The sequence below is a fragment of the Eupeodes corollae genome, chromosome 1 (assembly GCF_945859685.1).
Source record: "Eupeodes corollae chromosome 1, idEupCoro1.1, whole genome shotgun sequence".
In the NCBI taxonomy this organism is placed as follows: domain Eukaryota; kingdom Metazoa; phylum Arthropoda; class Insecta; order Diptera; family Syrphidae; genus Eupeodes; species Eupeodes corollae.
The window spans coordinates 109,544,661-109,561,575 of NC_079147.1; the positions used below are offsets into that span (position 1 = coordinate 109,544,661).

At 35.3% G+C, this 16,915-nt stretch overlaps 2 protein-coding genes across 3 annotated transcripts in view; both read left to right on the forward strand.

Annotated features, from left to right (window-relative positions):
• Positions 1-16,915, forward strand: part of LOC129943324 (U-Kazal-Dg21.2-like) — a 219,569-nt gene that overhangs the window by 10,923 nt on the left and 191,731 nt on the right. The gene's annotated exons all lie outside the window — the stretch shown is intronic.
• Positions 12,853-16,546, forward strand: LOC129943323 (U-Kazal-Dg21.2-like). 2 transcript variants are annotated; one of them, XM_056052666.1, is made up of 3 exons: positions 12,853-13,110; positions 16,159-16,317; positions 16,403-16,546. In XM_056052666.1, exons 1-3 carry the CDS (start codon positions 12,888-12,890, stop codon positions 16,438-16,440), a joined length of 420 nt encoding a protein of 139 aa, XP_055908641.1. In that variant the 5' UTR covers positions 12,853-12,887; the 3' UTR covers positions 16,441-16,546. The 2 variants fall into 2 exon arrangements, with proteins under 2 accessions (XP_055908641.1, XP_055908642.1); XM_056052667.1 differs by having other exon boundaries at positions 16,162-16,317.

Genomic DNA, 16,915 nt, shown 5'->3' on the forward strand with positions numbered 1-16,915 from the left:
AATTAAATTTTATATTACATATTGTTACGTGATAACAAAACAATACATTTTTGAAAAAAAATCCAATTAACGGTTTGTTTTTATAAATCAAAAAAACTGAAGCAACAAAAATGATTTCATCTCCTGAACAAATTTTTGCAGTATAAAATATTAATATCCGGTAAAATTTTGAAAAAAATCAGATTGACAGTTTTTCTTACAAAAAATTAAAACTAAAGAAAAAATTAAACAAAGGTTGGTAAAAATTGATTTTCGACACAAATTTTTTTTCAAAAATTGGAGATTACGGCTTCCAACTACCTCTTAGTTATAAAAAATATAGTTTCCAACATTGGGAAACATATTAAGAAAAATTGAATTGACAGTTTTTTTTACAAAAAATAAAAACCTAAAAGAAACAAAACTATAACTTGGTAAAAATTTACTTTCCACTCAAATAGCTTTTCTTTTTTTTTTTTTTTTTTTCTCACTCGGTAAGAATCGGTACCGAGTAGTGTAGGACTCTTACCGCACTTAAACCACCGGTGAATCAGGACCAATCTATGAAAGATCGACAAATGATTTTTATTTCTTAAATCGCATTGGGGGAAGTTTTAGGTTATAACACTTTTCCGTAGCTTTTAGCCCATCAGCTCATAAGGCTTGGTTCTTCTTAATCTCCGAACATTGTCTCGTACATTTAATACGGTCTCCATTTCAGAGTTAGTATGACTTTGCAGTCGCTGATTGTGTGATACAGCGTGTTTCTTAACCACTTCTGTAACCATTTCAATTTGAAGGTCACGATGTAGATCGCTATTTCTTATATAACAAGGGCATTTATTATTCCACGAAGGACCTTGCTTTGGAATTTTTGGATGGGTTCAGCATTTGTTTTCTTTGTACAGTCCCATAGTTGGATGCCATATGTCCAAACGGGTTTCAATACTTGCTTATATAACATTAGTTTGTTCTGGATAGATAGGTCAGAGTTCTTTCCTATTAACCAGTACATTTTTCTATACTTCAAGTTTAGTTCTTCTCTATTCTTTTTGATGTGTTCTTTCCATTTAAGCTTTGCATCCAAATTCATTCCAAGGTATTTGGCGGTATTGGAGTAAGGTACTTCTGTACTGTTTATAAAAATTGGAACATTGTTTATGTTTTTGTTTGTAAAGTTTATATGCGTCGATTTTGTTTCGTTTAATTTGAGACGCCATTTGTGCGTCCAATCACTAACTTTATCGACTGCATTTTGCAAGTTTTGTGTAGCCTTCGTAACGGATTTATCTGGCACCAATATTGCAGTATCATCAGCAAAGGTGGCCATGATAGCGTTGATGTCCACTGGAATATCCCTTGTATATAACAGATACAGGGTTGGTCCTAGGACACTTCCTTGTGATCCACCGGCTTCAATTTTCTTAAGTTCCGAGTAATTTTGGTCGTACCGTACTCTAAAGAGTCGGTTCGTAACGTAGGATTTCAGTATTTTGTAGTACTGCCTGGGGAAGTCCCTATGCAGTTTGTACTCAAGTCCCAAGTGCCAAACCTTGTCAAAAGCTTGAGCAACATCTAAGAATACAGACGAGCATACTTGTTTTTCTTCAAGTGCCTTTTCCACAACATCCGTAATTCGATGCACTTGGTCTATCGTGGAATGTTTATTTCTAAATCCAAACTGATGGCTCGGAATTAGTCTTCTTTCTTTAATTATTTTGCTAAGCCTTTTCAGTAGCAGTTTTTCAAAAACTTTTGCCATGTTTGGTATAAGCGATATTGGTCTGTAAGATGTGGGTGGCTTACCTTGTTTAGGTATAACAATGACTTCCGCAATTTTTCAATGATGTGGCACATATCTTAGTTTAAGGCATGCGTTTATTATAAATTGGAGTTTCTTGAAGGCTATAAGAGGCATTTCTTTCAGAACCTGAGCAGTTATAAGATCGTACCCTGGTGATTTTTTGTTTGACAACTTATGTTGACACATGCTTCTTACTTCTTTGAGCGTGACAAAAGGTATTTCACATTCGTCGTTTCTGTCAACAAACTGTAAGGGATCTGTAGCTGTGCTTGCTGGGAATGGCTTGAAAACATTCGCGAGATGTTCAGCGAAGAGATCAGCCTTTTGTTTTGGGTTTCCGATCCATTTACCATCTTGAGATTTTATCGGCGGGTTTTGTGTCTGAGGTCTTTTTAGGCGCTTAGCTGCTTTCCATAAGGAGTATTCTGTAGAAGCATCCGTCGGCAGACTTTTCAAAAAGCTTTTCTAAAATTAAAAATATTGTCTTCAAACTTTTGGTATTTCACAGAGAATATTGTTTTCAATATTCAGTAGTTTTTTTTTTTATAAAAATCCAATAGTCGGTTTTTTCATAAAAAATAAAATCTACAAAAAATAGTACGCAAATTTGGTAAAAATTGATGTTCGGTTCTTGATATCTTTCAAATTAATTTCATTCATCCAATTTGTAAAAATTTGAGAAATGCTACTTAAATTGGTAGAAATCTGTTTTCGACTAAAAATCTATTTAATAAAATTAGATTTTCAAACTAAACTATTTCTTTATATTAAAAATATTGTTGATAATTTAAAAATTTTACATTTTAAGAATAATTCAACTAACAACTTTTTTAACCCAACACAAAAACCTACAAACTTTTAAGCAAGACAAACGGACAGACGGGATGGGAAGTTATCGGAGTGCTTCGTATTCCAGCCTCTTTTATTTTTAAAAGTCCGAGTACTTAAATAAAGCCCTTTAATTTTAGAATCTGAAAAATTGAGTTATTCATCAAAACCTCGCTACTATTTTGTATTTACAATTTTCGGAACAAGAACAACGAAAATGTAGATAGTTTTGAAATTGACTATGAAGAGGAGTACGATATTGTGATTAAAATACTTAGTGGAAAATAGATGCCATGCAGAAGCATTGGTGCCAACATTTTTCGACACTTAAACAATATTTTAGTGAAAGTCTTGATGTGTATGAAATGTTGAGTCCTGAAATACACGCCATCGAGGAACATAATTCTGGACCTGGTACGAAATCTATAACACCTGAAGAAAAACTGACGCTTGAAGAACTTAACTGAACGAGAAGGTTTGTAAGATGGACCTCCCCAGAGAAGCCACAAGAACCTTCGGTCATTATCTACGCAAAACTCTTTTACCAGGTAGTTGTACATTTCAATTTAAACTGTTATTTATGATTGAAATTGAATAATTCCGGTATTAATCAGTGCTCAACTTTTCTTTACGGAGCACACATTTTTACACGCATTTTGTTTTATATTCAATAGATATGCGGTAAATAAAATTAATCGCAATTTTGGGGCTAGGAGAAAACCATTTTTTAAGATTCCCTTCTTAACACATTTCCTAATTTCCAGTCGTTTCAGTGATGCGAAACATACTTGTTTTTTTTGGACTTTATTAGAAATTGTTCCTTTTATTTGATTTTTTAAGCAAATTGTGGGTAAATTTGGGGAAAAATCGGATAATTTTACTATTCTCACTTTTTTATGGTTAAAAACAATAATATTTACAATATAACTTGATAAAACGCATTTACATATTTAACGGGAAATATGCTGCAATCTTAGGAAAATGATATTGCATTTTTTGAAAGTAGTGAAAGTGTTCAAAAGTAATTAAAGTAGAAGAAAATACGGCGAAATAAAGATTGCATTCTGACGAAGTTCGGAAACAGCGGTAATTACAAATAAGTTTATTTAAGAAATTTGGTTAAGCTGTACGCATATATCAGCGACGAACGCTTGGCAGTAAGACTGGCAGAAGAGCTGGGTTTCAATTGAATTTGTTTTTTTTTTCAGGGTACGTGCCGGTTCAAAACAAAAATATCACGTTCTTTTAGTACTCGATGTACATGTTTTGAAATTGGTGGTCCTGAATTGACGAGAGTAAATATTGAGGGCGAAAGTTTAATAAAGGTCGTCAGGTTGATGTACATTAGGTCCTTGAAGTGATAGGGGATGTATCTGAGGATCTCAGGTTGGAGGTGTGCACTAGGAATGTACGCAATTTTTATAATAAATAAATTATATTTCTTATGTCAGGTACTAAATCCGTTGAAAATCCACACTGATTTCTGAAGGGCGTATGATTGTTTGGGAGAGCATGGTTACATTCATAAAAAGGTGAACTACAAACGACCCCATAATCCGTTTGCGACATGAGGATGGCACACATACCCAACGGAGCTGACTGGGTTGTTGAGCACCAGTGGAGGTGTTACATCAAAAAGAAATGCCTTGATCCATTTAAAGAGTTGATGGAGGTAATCATACACGTGTACTCTAATTTTAAAACAATTCAATGAAAAAAAACAAAAATTATTCCCTGTTGTTTACTTTTTGTGTTAATCCTGGTAGCCTACAAAATTCTATATTGGGCCAAACAAGGGGTTGACTTCGGAAGCTGACGTTGTCATTTTCCAGTGATTTTAGCATTCTCCGAAGACGTTTGTAACTGCAGGCGCAGTTAGTTCGAGGTAGACAAACGTAAATCTCCTAAAAGTATCCACATGCGAAGAAACGCTAAACCTGCTTTTAGACACCCACTTCCCGTTAATACAACTAACAGTCCTGGGTGGCGTATTAACATAATTTTTCCTCAAGGTCTGGTTAAAAAAGAAAAAGTGAAATGGGTAGTTTCAAACCTTACAAATCTCCAGGTCCAGATCAAATCGTACCAGTTGAGCTACAATATACCATTGATATAACTTCGCCCATCATTGAGATGATCTTCAAAAGTTGTATAAATCTGGTCTAAATACCTCAGCGATGGAGAGATGTAAAGGTAGTTTTCATTCCCAAGGCGGGCAAATGCTCGCATGTCAACCCTAAAGACCTAAGACCTATTAGCCTATCATCTTTCATTCTCAAAACTCTGGAGCGATTGATTGATATCCATATACGTAACAACATTGAGAAGAGACTATCAATGTCTCAGCATGCTTACTGCAAAGGGTAGGTAGAAACAGCCTTGCACACTCTGGTAAGAACTATCGAATACTCCCTAGAAAAAAAGGAATATACTATGGTGGCCTTCTTGGATATTGAGGGCGCTTTTAACAACGTTGACACATCCGCTATCACTTCTGCTATGACGACCTTAAACGTCGAATACTCAATCTGTGAGTTGATTAATCTAATGCTAAAAAGCAGGATCTTCAACTCTAGTTTGGGAGATTTTTGCACGAAACGGTCTGTCAGTAGAGGCACTCCGCAAGGTGGTGTTCTGTCCCCTCTCCTGTGGAACATAATGGTTAACGAACTACTAATATCCCTTGAGAGGGAAGGCTACAGAGTGGTTGCGTATGCCGATGATGTTGCTATCGCCGTCACAGGGGAACATCCTAATACACTGACAGACCTCCTCCAAAACGCACTCAAAATGCTCAATAGATGGGCTGATCACTGCGGACTTAGTATTAATCCTCAAAAAACAGACCTCGTCTTTTTCACACGGAAATACAAGATCCCAGTAATTGTACCTCCTTCAATAAAAGGTATACCACTAATTTTTACCAATGAAGCCAAATACCTTGGTCTGATATTGGGCAAAAAATTAAGTTGGAAATCTAATATACAGGAAAGAGTTAAAAAAGCTACAGCAGCTCTTTTCCTTTGCAAGAAAGCTATAGGAAGCAAATGGGGTTTTCAACCTCGCATAACCTACTGGGCTTTGAGAACCACACCCTCAGCAGCGTTAGAAACTCTCCTCCATCTGACACCCCTCGACATCTTCAGTAAACAAGTGGCAGCGAGTACAGCGATAAGACTCGACGCCTCATCTCAATGGACCAAAAACAATGTGGGGCACTCCATCATTTTGAACCTCTTTGGTTCTATACCAAAGTACATAGACTACACTATTCCTAATCTCTATTTGGAAAAAAACTTCCAGGTATACATTCCAATTCCATCCAACAAAGTATTCATTTTTATGCAGATGGATCCAAGACAAATGAGGGAGTTGGAAGTGGTGTGTACTAAAAAAAACTTAATCTAAGCATCTCATTCCGCCTCCCTAATCATTGTAGCGTCTTTCAAGCGGAAAATTTAGCGATCAAAGAGGTTCTCTCCTGGCTAAGAGAAAACGTGATATCAACTTCTGATATCCGCATCTTCTCTGACAGTCAGGCTGCTATCAAATCCCTTGACGGTGTCTCAACCAAATCTCTAACGGCCCTCGATTGCCGATCGTCTCTTATGGAGATGGCGCAGCAATTTAACATTCACATCTGTTGGGTGCCGGGCCACAGAGACATCACAGGAAATCGTAGAGCCGATGAACTCGCTAAAAATGAAACCGTCATACCTATTTCACCTGAAAGGGAGAAGATAGGTATACCGATAGCTACATGTAAACTTATGCTAAAAGAAACAGCTTTTGCGATAGCAAATTCTAGGTGGCACAACTTATCAACATGCGCGGCCACAAAACTCATATGGCCTTCACTGGACCTAAAGCGCCTAAAGACTTGTTATCTCAAAGCAGACTTCATATTAGCTTCCTAATAGGTGTCCTTACGGGACACTGTCTTATAGGCAGACACGCAATACGACTTGGTGTAGCCTCAAATGACTTCTGTAGGAGATGATGTAGGAGGAGAGATAGATGCTGGACGAAGAAGAAGAGGAAACAATCTCTCATCTCCTCTGCACTTGCCCTGCTCTTTCACTCAGACGCAAACTTCATCTTGGGGACTACTCTTTTGACAATCCCAGTGAACTAGCTAAAAAGGATATCAAATATCTTCTTCGCTTTATAAAAAGCTCAAAATGGTTCGACTAGTAAAAAGTAATTCTCTAGATTCATGTGGTATCACAATGGGCCTTTTCTTTTGGTCTAAGCGTGTGGATTCTGAATTCGCAGCCACGTTAACCTAACCTAACCTAACCTAACCATCCCCATGGTTTTCTAAACTTTGCAATTTTCCAAAATTTTTTGTTTTAGATTCTAGGGAACTTGAAACGTCTAAGAGTGTGAACATTTTCAATTCGGCAAATTGGACCGATTGCAATTACTGGATCATGGATATGTAAAATTAAGAAAAGTGTGTTATTTGAAAAATAGGAAGAGTTATTAAAGTAATTTGCAGATTTTATTTCATTTAGAAATGAAAATAAAAGTATGCAATATATTGCATATTTTGTATTGTTCAAAATTACTGTTTGCCCAGCTTTGTCACAATAATCAGGCTTTTCTTTCAAAACGCTTGAACTTGCTACGGTCTCTTAATTCTCTTTACTTGTTTGATCTATCACTAAAGGGATGAACTTTTTCTGTGAAAATAAGTTTGGAAATGTCAACGAGAATCAATGACACAGAAACGCATAGACAGCCGATTAAAACTAGAATCCGAAAAATCGAAGTAAAAAATAATTTAATCTCAAAACTGGATTTTACACCAATGAACTATTTATTTTTAATTTTCTTCTAAGACATTTAAATTATTCAATTTATATTTATATTTTGTTTATTTTATATTGTTAAAACTAGAAACAAATCTTTGAACATGAAATGGTCACTATAAAACAGATTGGCAGTTATCCTCAGAAATTTGTTTTATATCTAAATGATTCAAAATAAATGTCATGTTTAACATTTTTAAATAAAATTTAATTATATTTAAGTATCATTATTACCTGAAAGTCCCTCCCCTATAGCTTTGCACCTCTTGTCATGATAATCGCAAAAACTGGAATACCTTTTGCATGTTATTCCACCGTCTGAAGATGCATACACGATGTCAGAAGGGTGGATGCAAAGCATTGCAATCGAACAGTTGGGAGGTCCGCTTTCCTCCACTTGGTGAGAGGCAGATGAATTAAAATAAGTCAATACAAAACATAGGATAAAAAGTAAAACGCTTTGTCTCATCATAATTAAAATCTTGAAGCAACGCCTTGAAGATATCTTATAAAGCTTTCGAGCCTAACTGATGGGGAATAAGGTAGATTCAGCTCCTTAAGAACTTTTGAATTAACCTCATAAATGATAAAAAAAAAATGTATCACAAGCAAATAGAACTCATAAAATAACTCATTAGAAGCAAAAAAAATAAAACAAATTTATTTTGTTGACGTTGTTTAATTGTCTAATTTATCATAGCGATTGTTTGTTGAACTTCTTGCGTATGATACTCTTTATGTACTGAGGCTTCTTCTTTATCTTCTTTATAATATTGACAGAATTTAGTTATTTAGGAAATGTTGATGTTTAAATACTGATTGGCCATGAGTTCATATCAAAAAATGTATCTAAATAAAAAAAGTTTCAAATGTTTGTAAATAAAAATGAATTTATTCTTAAAACATTGGTTTATTTAATTAAAATATCGGGGAGAGTACGATAACTCAGACGACAAGATATTTAAAAAAAAAAGTCAAAAACAAGCATTTTTATTATCGGAGGGCGTGGTCTATCTCCCCCGGTGTATATATTGTAATGTGATACCAATATGTTTTAAAAAAAAAATCCAATCAACGGTTTTTTTTTATAAATCGAACTGAAAAAAAAAATTTGTTAACTTGAAAATTTTACGGATAAAAATTGAGTTCATCTCCAAATTATCTGGTAAAATTTTGAGAAAAATCAAGTGGACAGTTTTTTTTATCAAAAATAAAAACCTAAAAAACATTACTCAATGTTGGTAAAAATTGAACTTCGACTTTTCAAGAACTTAAGATTATGGCTTTAAATTTATTTTATCTTGTAAGAAATATTGTTCTCAACAATCGGTAAGATTTTGAGAAAAATCGAATTGACAGTTTTTCTTACAAAAAATAAAAACTTAAAAAAAAATTAACAAAAGTTGGTGAAACTTGATTTTTGACACAAATATCTTTTCAAAAATTTGAGAGTACAGTTTCCAACTAATTTTAACTCATAAGAAATATTGTTTCCAACATTCGGACAAAAATAGAACTGACAGTTTTTTTTACAAAAAATAAAAACCTTAACAAAATAAAACACTACTAAAACTTGGTTAAAATTTACTTTCGACTAAAATAGATTATCAAAAATTAAAAGAATGTCTTCAAATTTTGTACTTCACAGAGAATATTGTTTTAGAAATTCAGTAGTTTTTTTAAAAGAATCTTACAGTCGATTCTTGATCTCGCAAATTAATTTCATTCATACAATTCGTAAACATTTAAGAAATGCTACTAAAATTGGTAAAAATTAGTTTTTCACTAAAAATCTATTTAACGGAACTAGATTTTCAAACTAAACTATTTCTTCCTATGAAAAATATTGTTGATAATTTTAAAATTTTAAGAATAATTCAGCTGACAACTTTACACAAAATTCAACACGAAAACCTACAAACTTTTAAGCAAGACATATCGACAGACGACATGTTAAGTTATCAGTGTAGGTCGCATTCCAGCCTCTTTTTATATTTTTTATTTGACGAAATTTTTCAAACCCTTAAGATTGTTTTTGGAAAAACCACAATGTGGAATGAATGTGTTAGTATTAAGCTAATGATAACAAGTTGTTAGGCGGTTTTTCCGAAGAAGGTTGTAAAAAGAACCTGTTTTTTGTGTCACATGGATAGGGGCAAGTTCTAAACATAGCTGCAAGACCTTTTAAAGTACATAAAATAACTCAAAATCTATGGTTAAATCAAATAGTGATTTAATTGAATGGATTAAAATAATTTTTAGTAATGTGCGCTGCCTCCTGATTTCTGAATTACGTTAAGTAGCCTGTTGTGTATGGATTCATAGAGTACTGTCGGCTAATCGAGCGAAATTAGTGCCCAGGACAGTTTAATGGCTTCAATAATCTCTTCGGTTTTTTGGAATTGCTGTCTTTCTTCGTAGACTTTTCTTGAAACCCATTCCCACACGTTTTTCATTATGTTCTGGTCAGGAGAATATGGGGGAAATTATCATAGGTTCACATTTTGCCCCTAAATATAGGCATTTGCTGTTGTAGCATTATCTTGTTGGAAAGTCCATCGTTGTCCATCAAATAATTCAGAAACTGCGGAAAAGCTCGTTTCAGAATCGATTTGTTAGTGATTGCCTTCATTCTAGAGCTTTAAAAGTAACTCATTAGGTAATTGCTCCCCATACCATTACACCGTCTTATTGGATGTGCCGTTATTTCTAGATAGATTTCTTCCTTTCATGGAATTTACAACTATGTTCGTCAGGTCCGCCCAAATTAACTTTTATCTCATTGAAAAAGGCGACACGGTATGCCAAGTTTGATGTGATTTGTAACAAAATTAAGGTGTTTCGCAGTTCATACATCTCAATATCCACAAGGGGACATGGAAATCTCCTGATCAATCAACCGTCAACCAGATTGACCACATTGCGATCGACGAACGACAATTCACCAGTATACAGGATATCCGAACATTCCGAGAGGCCAACATTGACTCGGACCACTACCTCGTTGTAGCCAAGGTACGTCTACGGATATCCCGATCCAAGCCAAAACAAGGAAGTACTGTGAGAAGATTCGACGTTATACGGCTACAATCGCAAGAGACTGCCAGTCCTTTTCCGATCGAGTCTCAAATAACCTCTTACGGAGTCCTATCCCTATGCTGCCTGCATTAAGCATTGAAAACCAGTGGCCACATTGCCTAGCAGCCATCAGAGATGCCGCCTTTGAAGGACTAGAGCTGCTCGCGAGCTCTAGAAGCAGAAGAGGAGAGAGGAACACCGGCTTCCTAGATGGAAAAAAGAGAGGATGAGAAGCGCGCGATCGAGGAGATAGAGGGATGTCACAACAGGGATGAGGTTCGTAAATTTTACCAAAAGGTAAAAAAACCTTCGAAGGGTTGATGCTGAGAATATGGAAAAATTACTTCTCCAAATTATATAACGGCGATGACGAACCGAATTCCGCTGTAAGGGAGATAGAACCACTCAACCTCGGCGACGCAGATCAACAATTCCGCCTACCCGACCTTGACGAAGTGAAGATAGCTATATCTAAACTTAAGTCAAACAAAGCTGCTGGAGCTGATGGCATCGCTGCCGAACTATTCAAAGCAGCAGGCGATGACTTGGTAGGGAGCATGCACCAACTCATCTACAAAATATGGTCCGAAGAAACCATGCCCGATGAGTGGAATCTCAGCATAGTGTGCCCGATACATAAGAATGGAGACCCTCTAAACTGCACCAACTACAGAGGCATCAGTCTCCTTAACATTGCATATAAGATCTTCTCTGCTGTATTATGTGAACGTCTGAAGCCATTTGTCAACAACCTGATAGGTCCTTATCAGTGTGGCTTCAGACCAGGAAAGTCCACTATCGACCAAATATTCAAACTGCGGAAGATCTTGGAAAAAACCCAGGAGCTTCAAATCGATACCCACCATTTCTTTATCGATTTTAAAGCCGCGTATAGCAGCATCTATAAGGAAGAGCTCTAGCGAGCAATGTCTAGTCTTAGCATTCCTGTCAAACTTATCCGTTTGTGTAGAATGACGATGGAGAATGCATGCTGCTCTGTCAAGGTCGGAAAAGATCTTACCAATGCATTTGATGTCAAAAAAGGTTTTAGACAAGGCGATGCACTGTCATGCGACTTCTTCAACATCGTTCTGGAAAGAATTGTGCAAAACTCAAACGTCAACACTAGAGGCACAATCTTCCAAAGGTCCATCCAATTACTCGGATACGCAGATGATATTGACATAATTGGAAGATCTAAGCGTGATGTCAGTGGAGCGTTTTTGAGCAATGCGACGGAAGCGAAGAAGATGGGTTTAGTGGTCAATGAGGGCAAGACCAAGTATATGCTGTCATCAAAAAAGAACACTGAACGACGACGTCTTGGACAAAACGTCACCATGGACAGCTATAACTTTGAGGTAGTTAAGGACTTTGTCACTTTGGACAACGACACCAGCGCTGGAAATCAAACGAAGAATAACTCTTGCAAATCGCTGCTTCTTTGGACTTAGAAGGCAATTGAGAAGTAAAGTCGTCTCTCGAGCATGTAAAATCTAAAGGACACTCATCATCCCGGTTCCCATTTATGGCGCTGAGGCCTGGACCCTGTCAAAGAAAGATGAGAGCGTCTTAGGATGCTTCGAGAAAAAAGTTCTTCGGGTGATTTTTGGTCCCGTACGCATAGATGGAGAATGGAGGACGACGAACTGTACGGGCTGTACAGTGACACTGACACTGACCTAGTTAGCAGAATTAAAGTCCAACGGCTTAGATGGCTAGGGCATGTAGAGCGGATGGACATCAACGCTTCAGCCCGGAAGGTCTTCGTATCCAATCCCGAGGGACGGAGAAGTAGTAGCGACTCAGGTGGCGCACTCAGGTGGGTGAAGACCTTAACCAACTTGGCGTGCGAAACTGGAGAAAGCTAGCTAGGGATTGATCTGGCTGGAGACGCATGTTGGTTGAGGCCCAGGTCCGCCCTGGACTGTAGCGCCACCTTAAGGAAGTAAGTATCTAACATTTTTACAAACAACCTAGTCAATTAAAAAATAAAGAAAGTTTGTTCCTATCCATGTAATAAGAAGTGTATGAAATTTCAAATGATTGCAGTCTTTTTTAGATGTAATCTTTGAGTGAATTCAATAAATACTATCTTTAAGTTGAATTCAATAAATGATTAATAATGATTGCATTCCCAAAGGATTGCGTTCTTAAAAACCTGCCACCCTGGTTGATATTTTTATTTTTAACTCTTAATCTCTCTTAATTCTCTTAAAGTAGTATTCTCTTAAATCTGTTAATTATTTGTCTGAATCATTCCTGAATCGTTTGTTTGTTTTTCTGATTTGCTTAAAATTCTATTTAAATGCTAAATACAGTCAATCATTTTATTCAGTTCTTATTGTACCTGTACTACCGCAATAACTCTTTTTTGAATCGCTATGAAGGTTTTAGTAATTTCGTTATTGTTGCTTGTGATTGTCAATCTGAGTACTTCTCAAGAATTAGTACAAAATAAACCTGGTCGATGTGATATATTCGTTAGGTGTTCATCTGTGGAGGAACCAGTATGGACAACAACGGACAATAAATCCTGTAAAGTTTATCGAAATGGATGTTATTTAATGACAGCTAATTGTAACCGTATTGGTACCAACCAACCAGGTATGTTATTTTATTTATCTACTTAATTTAGAAATTATAAATATAAACAACTTCAGTAAACTAGAACCCAAGTTACAAATAATTGAGGTTTCTAAACTGTTTTTAACTGGAATAAAGTCGAATAAATAACATTTTGAATCGTTCATTTCAAGAATAAATTTTAGTACGGCCAACTTTAGTTTGGTCATGGTTTGGTTTTATTGAAAATTTAAATTAAAGGTTTTGGTTTAAGGGCTTTAGTTGGTAGTGTTTCTAGTATAAAAGTGAATTGCTTTAGAAAAAGCTATAAACCGCGACAAACTATATAAAGTCAAACGTTCAACTTGCCAATGATGTACATAAGCGGATCGCTTTGCGCGACCTCATACTGGACCCCGTACTTGACAGTTTACACTTATCTCTACCTAACACCTCTTGAGCCTCAAAGCTTCATCGCAGTGGGTTAGCAACAACATTGGCCACTCCGTAATTCTTAAGTATTTGGAATCAATTCTAAAGTAAACGAACTACGCCATCTCCCAACTGCAATTGGACAGAAACTTTCAAATTTCTATACCTTTTTGGGGGGATAGGAATTCGTGGAAGACGAGTCAATTCACATAGATGGATCAAACACAAATAAAGGAGTTGGTGGAGGTGTGTACTCTGAACTAGGGTTGTTGCTGATGTACAAATTTTTACATCCGCGGAAGCGGATGCGGAGTTTTTGAGACTCATATCCGCGGATGCGAATGCGGATTCGGATTTTAGAATTTATTAAATAAAAACAATTTTAAGTCCGTAAATAAAGGAAAAATTCATTCATTATCTTTGCGTTTAATAATTTAATTTGCAGCCTTCTCAGACTGCAATCTGTTTCTTAGTGGATCGTATATTAATCCAACTCCACAAAATAGTTGTACGCTGGGAGAAGTGGCTGGTGGAGGTGATAAATACCTCAGAGCCTTTTAAAGTCTGTTTGATGGACTTTCCACCAATCAAGTGGATTATTATCCAATTCTGGTCTCTTTTTATTTCGGTAACATGCTTACTCCCTTCGGAGAAGTGCTTCGGGACTAGCGTTATCAGATTCTCCTTCACCTTCGTCTTCGGTTGATGAATCTAGCATCATTGCCAAATCGCTTCTGAAGCAAGCCTTGTAACTTAAACCGGACGTTCCTGGTTCCGAATGTAAAGTCTCATCCATTTTCTTCTTTTTTGTGTTGTTTGCATTTGGTGACAACGTAGGAGAACTGGTGCTTAATGGATCATTTATCATTTTTAGAATTACATCTTTTATTCTTTCCTCGGTGATGGGTTTGAAAAATGTATGCTTATAGCGAGGGTCTAAGTATGTTGAAATCGCATACAAATCCTTGTCTTGCAAAGATGAAAATTTTGTTGAATAATTAGTTTTCAGATTTAAGGCTGCCAGCCGAATGGCATCAGTGTCCGATGGTTTTGATAAGTATTCATCAAGTTTTTTTTTTAAGCATTTGAATTATAGGAATCACAGATGATATAATTGCCTGACAGCTGCTCATTTCACAGTAGCTTTTTCAAAAGGTTTGAGTAGTTCAAGGCAGCTTTCAATTATTTTCCATTCTTTTGGCAAAATTGGTTCAATATTGTTGTCATTGGCATAAAGACTTAATGCGTGCCACACAATCCTGGAGTACTTTGTTGACTTTTTTCGAATTTGAAAAAAAAAGTGTTAAAAACATTTGCATCCGCAACAAACTCTATCATTCCGCCTTTTCAATATTTGTAGCGTGTTCCAGGCGGAACTTTTGGCGATAAAAGAAATCTTGTCCTGGCTTAAACAAAAAGTGATATCAACATTTGGTATAATTATTTTCTCAGATAGTCACGCCAACTGCGATCAAATCTCTGGACTCTGTCTCTACAAACTCTATAACGGTCCATAGTTGTTGATCATCTCTAATTGAGATTCCACTACAGTTTAATGTTCACATTTGCTGGTGAAAACAGCAATCGAGGAAATTTTAAAGCAGCGGCAGATGAACTTGCCAGAAAAGCCGACGGAAAGCTATACTAATAATCACAATTATTACACAAATTGGTCAATAAATAAACTCAACAGAAATGGTACAGTACAACTCATTCTACCCCGTTAGGCTTTGAAGAAGGCAAACTTCAGGTGGAACATGTCAGGTCACAAAGAACATTTTTTCTACACAAAATTTAGAGTGCTCAAGGAGCTTGTTATCTGTAAGCGGATTGCATATATGTAAGCTCGATAATCGGTGTCACAACAACCTTAAAATGTCTGAAAAAGCACGCTACGCGACTTGGCGTATACTCAAACGACTTTTAAAGAAGCTGTATGATTGAGGAATAGGAGAAAACATTTCTTCACCACCCCTGTACATGCATCTAGCTCAAAAACGCAAGACTTACCTACTAGAATCCTTCTACAACGATCTAAACGATATCATATTAACATAATCAGTTTTTCACGTTTCGTAATTGACAGAAACTGATTTTATTGAGCTTAGAAAAAGTCCCAAGATTTATGTGGTGTCACGAAAATCCACTTTAACCTAAAATAACATAACTTAGGTGATAAAACCAAGCATTTACTTTATTTGACAAGTATACACTTAGAAATGACAAGTCTTTCTATTTGTTTGAACATTTAATGACACTTATTATGACATATATTTTGAACACGTTTTTGAAGAAAGATTAAAATTCGTACAAATGTTGACTGTTTAAATAAATTAATTTCAAGAACCAACGCAAATTAAAACAAACAATTTTTTGGAGCATTAAATTATAATTAAATGGTAGAAGTAAACATATAAGGATAAGCAATATAAACAAAAAACTTTGTTTTCTTATTATGTTTGACTTTAAGGAAGAAAGAATCAAGTATTCAAAAATTTTAATGAAACAAAACAAAGAACACACGCGTGTAAACCAGATGTCATTTTCATATTGACTTTATAAGTAGTTTAATTAAATTTACTTGAGTGTTGACATTTAAACAAATAACAATAAATGTAATTATTATATTTGTTTTTATTAATAAATAAACTTTTTTAGAAGCCCGAGATATTGGAAAAGAGAAATGTCAAAAGCTGTGTAAATCATCTTGTGTAAACCACAATAATGTCAAACCCATTTGTGGCTCCTACAATGATCAAAAACGCAATTTCAGAAGTCAATGTGAAATGGATAATTTAAATTGTGCCACTGGAAAAAGTAAATTGAGTTTTTTGAAACGATTTTTTTATTATTTGCTTGATTTTTTTAAATGAATATCTATTTTTTTTTCTTCAAATTTTAGCTTTTAGTCTCTTCAGGGAAGGACCGTGCCCACTGTAAATCGTGTTCGTATCTACATTTATATAAAAATATTTCAAACAAGATTGAATATAAATTGTAATGTTCGTTAGCATTGAAATAAATTACGCATATTTGTCTTTTTGAAGTAATTTGTTATTAAGATTCTTCTAGTTGTTAAAAATTAGTATAGGTAAAAAGTTCATTTAACTGACATTATTTTATTAAAAAAGAATATTCCAAGCTCACTTAAATGTTAATTATCCGTGCTTAATTTTAATTTTACGACATTTTTTATAAAAAAATCGAAATTCTAATGATCCAACTCAAACAAATAGAACTGATGTTTGAACACGTTTCCTTTCTTTATTAATCTTTAATATTTTTTAAATTTATACAAAATAGTGAACATCTAATTACATACCTAACCTACCTAATAAAAGCTGATAAAGTATGTAAACAAAAAATGAAACAGAAGCCATTTAGTAGAAGGTTATTCAAGTTTAATACGACGAGC